At 35.0% G+C, this 4,169-nt stretch overlaps 1 protein-coding gene across 1 annotated transcript; it reads left to right on the top strand.

The window, feature by feature from the left end:
* The first annotated feature begins 414 nt into the window (after positions 1–414).
* LOC128659815 (gastrula zinc finger protein XlCGF26.1-like) lies at positions 415–3,642 on the top strand. The gene is made up of 2 exons (XM_053713387.1): positions 415–550; positions 1,390–3,642. The coding sequence occupies exons 1-2, from the start codon at positions 532–534 to the stop codon at positions 2,742–2,744; spliced, it is 1,374 nt and encodes a 457-aa protein (XP_053569362.1). The 5' UTR covers positions 415–531; the 3' UTR covers positions 2,745–3,642.
* The last annotated feature ends 527 nt before the right edge of the window (positions 3,643–4,169 follow it).

Here is a 4,169-nt window from a genome sequence, read left to right as displayed (position 1 = left end):
AATACAAAATGTCTGACAGTGAGGATCTGTAGAAAGTACAATATCAATACTGTAGTATTAGATTTAACTTACATTTAAACAACTCTTATTTAACATTTGTGTAAGTGCTGCTCTTTGATATAAATAATTGGGGGGAGAAATGATTATAATATATTTGTAAGGTTGTGGTTTGTCCCACTCATAAATAGATTGTCTGCTCCTGAGCTTATATTATAAAGTTCTGGAAAGATAAATAATTAAGTTCCAACTGTAACACCCACAGAGCTAACTGTACTAAATGCTTGTGCTGAATCAATAGCACATATGTAATAACCTAAACAGCTGATCTGTATCACATGAATTGTTATGTGTGCCTTTAATTATACCATACGTACAGTTAATCAGAACCATTATTTATTATTATCTGTCTAAACCATTTAATATACTTTTTACAGACACAGCCAGAGCACTGAGAGATATCCGGTATTGATGTAACTGGAGTGAATAAGGGAACCTTCTTCCTGAGCACAGACATTGGAGCCTGTTATCAGCATGAACTCATATGTGTTAGGTGAGTAAAATAGATATTATGCTGACTTTAATCACTGGGAAAATAGAATAGATCACTCATTAAACAAATATAAACTATTATATTTATATCTGCATCTTTTAATTACATTTGTGTCAACACCTGCTCTCAGAACACCTGCAAATCTACCTTCCCCTGCCCTGACCTCGCTCATGGAACACCCATAACTACACATTATGCCTACCTTATTCTCATGTGTGAGACACCCACAACTCCCCCAGTGAGTGTTCCCCACCCAGGAACCACCACTGATTAGTGAACTTAATTTAACAGTGAGTATTACTAAAAGTAATAAAGTTTTTGGCTGATTATATAAATCAAACAACCACAACCGGAAGCTAAAAAGTATCATAAGATTACTGCTGCTTTAGCCTTTCAAAACATCTCACACTGATTATTAGTCTGTGATGATTAAGACATCAGGTTCTCACCCACTGGTTGAGCATGAGCCGGGCAGGGCTGTATGTGGAGTTGCTTGTGCAATGTTAAATGCGGTTGGTGGATGCTACCTCTCTTGCCCAGAATACAGATGTACTTGTTCCCTGGCTGAGAACATTATCCACCTGCACCTTGTTTAATGGAACCCTATACATTGTTTTCATAAGTAATCAGTGGTTTAGTTTATTATTATTTAGAAATATTTACATTATTTGTCTTTCATGTTTTAATTTGTGATTTACAGTTTAATCAATTTAAAAAATGAACACAAAACAGAAGCCATTTATAAAGTGTAAAAAAAAATATGATTCTTGTATTAAGATGGATTCCATTATAAAGAATAAACTTTTTTTATTTTCTTTATTCCTTTTCATTTTATGTAGACAATCACTTGAATAGTTCATACCCATCCTTCACTACAGGAAGCATCAGAATGATACCGCAAACTCCAAAAGTCTTAGACACTAATGACTATTTACAAACATTGGGGATATCACAGCAGATATTTAAAGGAGATGGAGAATTGGCAGGAATTGGGCAGCAATCATTATGTACAGAGAGCAATTTAGTAATCAAACAAGAGGACAACATTTATGCCTTATCTAGTGAAATGATTATCCCAGAGGATAAACCACACACATTTACTGAGTTTTCAATACATTTAAAGGAAGGGAGAAGTCTACAGTCTAACCAAATGATTCATACAGAGAAACCATTCCAATGTACAGAATGTGAGAAAAGCTTCACATGCAATTTGCATCTCCTTGAACACCACACAGTTCACACAGTTGTGAAACCTCACACATGTGCAGATTGTGGGAGATGTTTCGCATCTAGAGGAAGCCTTATGTATCACAAAAAGACCCACACAGGGGAGAAACCTTTCACATGTAATGAGTGTGGGAGATGTTTCACATCCAAGGGAAATCTCATATCTCATGAAAAGACCCACACAGGGGAGAAACCTTTCACGTGTACAGAGTGTGGGAAATGTTTTAAAGAAAAGAGTAATCTGAAATATCATGAAAGAAGTCACACAGGAGAAAAACCTTTTACATGTACAGAGTGTGGAAAGGGATTTAGAGAAAAGAAGAAACTGAACATTCATGAAAGGATTCACACAGGGGAAAAACCTTTCACATGTACAGAGTGTGGAAAAAGTTTTACACAAAAGAGTAATCTGAAAACTCATGAAAGGAGTCACACAGGAGAAAAGCCTTTCACATGTACAGAGTGTGGAAAAGGTTTTACAGAAAAGAGTAATCTGAAATATCATGAAAGGAGTCATACAGGAGAAACACCTTTCACATGTACAGAGTGTGGAAAGGGATTTAGAGAAAAGAAGAAACTGAACATTCATGAAAGCATTCACACAGGGGAAAAACCTTTCACATGTACAGAGTGTGGAAAATGTTTTACACAAATGGATCATCTAAAAACTCATGAAAGGATTCACACAGGAGAAAAGCCTTTCACATGTACAGAGTGTGGAAAAAGTTTTACACAAAAGAATAATCTGAAAAGTCATGAAAGGAGTCACACGGGAGAAAACTGTTTCATATGTAATGAGTGTGGAAAAAGTTTTACACAAATGAGTAGTCTGAAAACTCATGAAAGAATTCACACAGGAGAAAAGCCTTTCACATGTACAGAGTGTAAAAAAAGTTTTACACAAATAATTCATCTGAAAAATCATGAAAGGATTCACACAGGAGAAAAAACTTTCACATGTTTATAAAGTGGAAAAAGGTATCGTATGCCAGTCAGGTATCGCAAAACACCAAATATTTACTCACAAAATAAAATTTATATATAATAGAACAGATCACTCATTAAACAAATATAAACGGTTATAGTTATATCTGCATCTTTAAGAACATTTATGTCAGTGACATTATAGAGAAGGAGCAATCCCTATTGGGCTGAGAAGGAGGGTAAAAAATACTACTCCCCCCTCTGTCCTTTTAGACAGACCATGTCTAACAACTGCCTAACCTCACCCCTTGACCTGGTTCATTATTCAGAACACTGGCAACTCCACCTTCCCCTGCCCTGACCTCACTCATGGAACACCCACAAATCACCCAGTATTTCCCACCCTAGAATCACCACTGATTTGTGTGCTTAATTTTACAGTGAGTATTATGAAACTAATAACTTTTTGGCTGTTTATATAAATAGAAGAACCACAGCTGAAAGCTAAAGATTCTCATAATGTCACTGCTTCTTGCCCTCTCAAAACATCTCACACTGATGATTAGTCTGTGAGGAATAAGACATCATGTTCTCACCCAACTGGATGAGCATGACCCAGAGAGGGCTGTATTTGCATTTGCTTGTGCAATGTTAAATGAGGATGGTTGATGCCACCACTCTTGCCCATAATACAGATGTACTTGTTTCCTGGCTGAGAACATTATCCATACACACCTTGTTTAATGTGGCCCTGTAACTTGTTTTCCTCAATAATCAGTAATTTAGTTTACTATGATGAAGTAATGTTTACATTCTATGTCATCCTTTTTAATTTGTGATTTACAGGTAAATAATTTTAAAAATACAAAACAGAAGACATTTTTGAGTATAAAAATGTTTTTTTATTGAGATATTATAAATGAATAAACATTCTTATTTTTCTTTATTCCATTTCTTTTTATGTAGACAAACACATCAATAGTTCATATCCATCCTTCACTACAGGAAACATCAAAATTATACCACAAACTCCAATAACAAACATTCGGGATATTATAGCAGATATTTAAAAAAGATGGTGAATTGGCAGGAACTGGGCAGAAATTATTATGTACAGAGAGTAATTTAGTCATTAAACAAGAAGACAACATTTATGCCTTATCTAGTGAAATTATTATCCCTGAGGATAAACCACACACCTTTTCTGAGTTTTCAAGACTCCAACAAAAAAAGACTAAGCAGTTAATTAGGAAGGTTAAAGCTCATGCAGAAGAGAAGATAGCACAGTCAGTAAAACATGGGGACAAAACATTCTTTAGATATATCAGTGAAAGAAGAAAAAATAAGGTAGGAATAGTAAAATTGAAATCAGTTGATGGTAGAATAATAGAAGGAGATAAGCAGATTGCAGACTGTCTCAATGATTACTTCTGTTCTGTTTTCACTAAAGATTGTGAAGATACAATGT

The sequence above is a fragment of the Bombina bombina genome, chromosome 5 (genome assembly GCF_027579735.1).
Source record: "Bombina bombina isolate aBomBom1 chromosome 5, aBomBom1.pri, whole genome shotgun sequence".
In the NCBI taxonomy this organism is placed as follows: Eukaryota; Metazoa; Chordata; class Amphibia; order Anura; family Bombinatoridae; genus Bombina; species Bombina bombina.
Note: the sequence above shows the minus strand (reverse complement) of the source record. Positions and strands in the feature narration are given on the sequence as shown.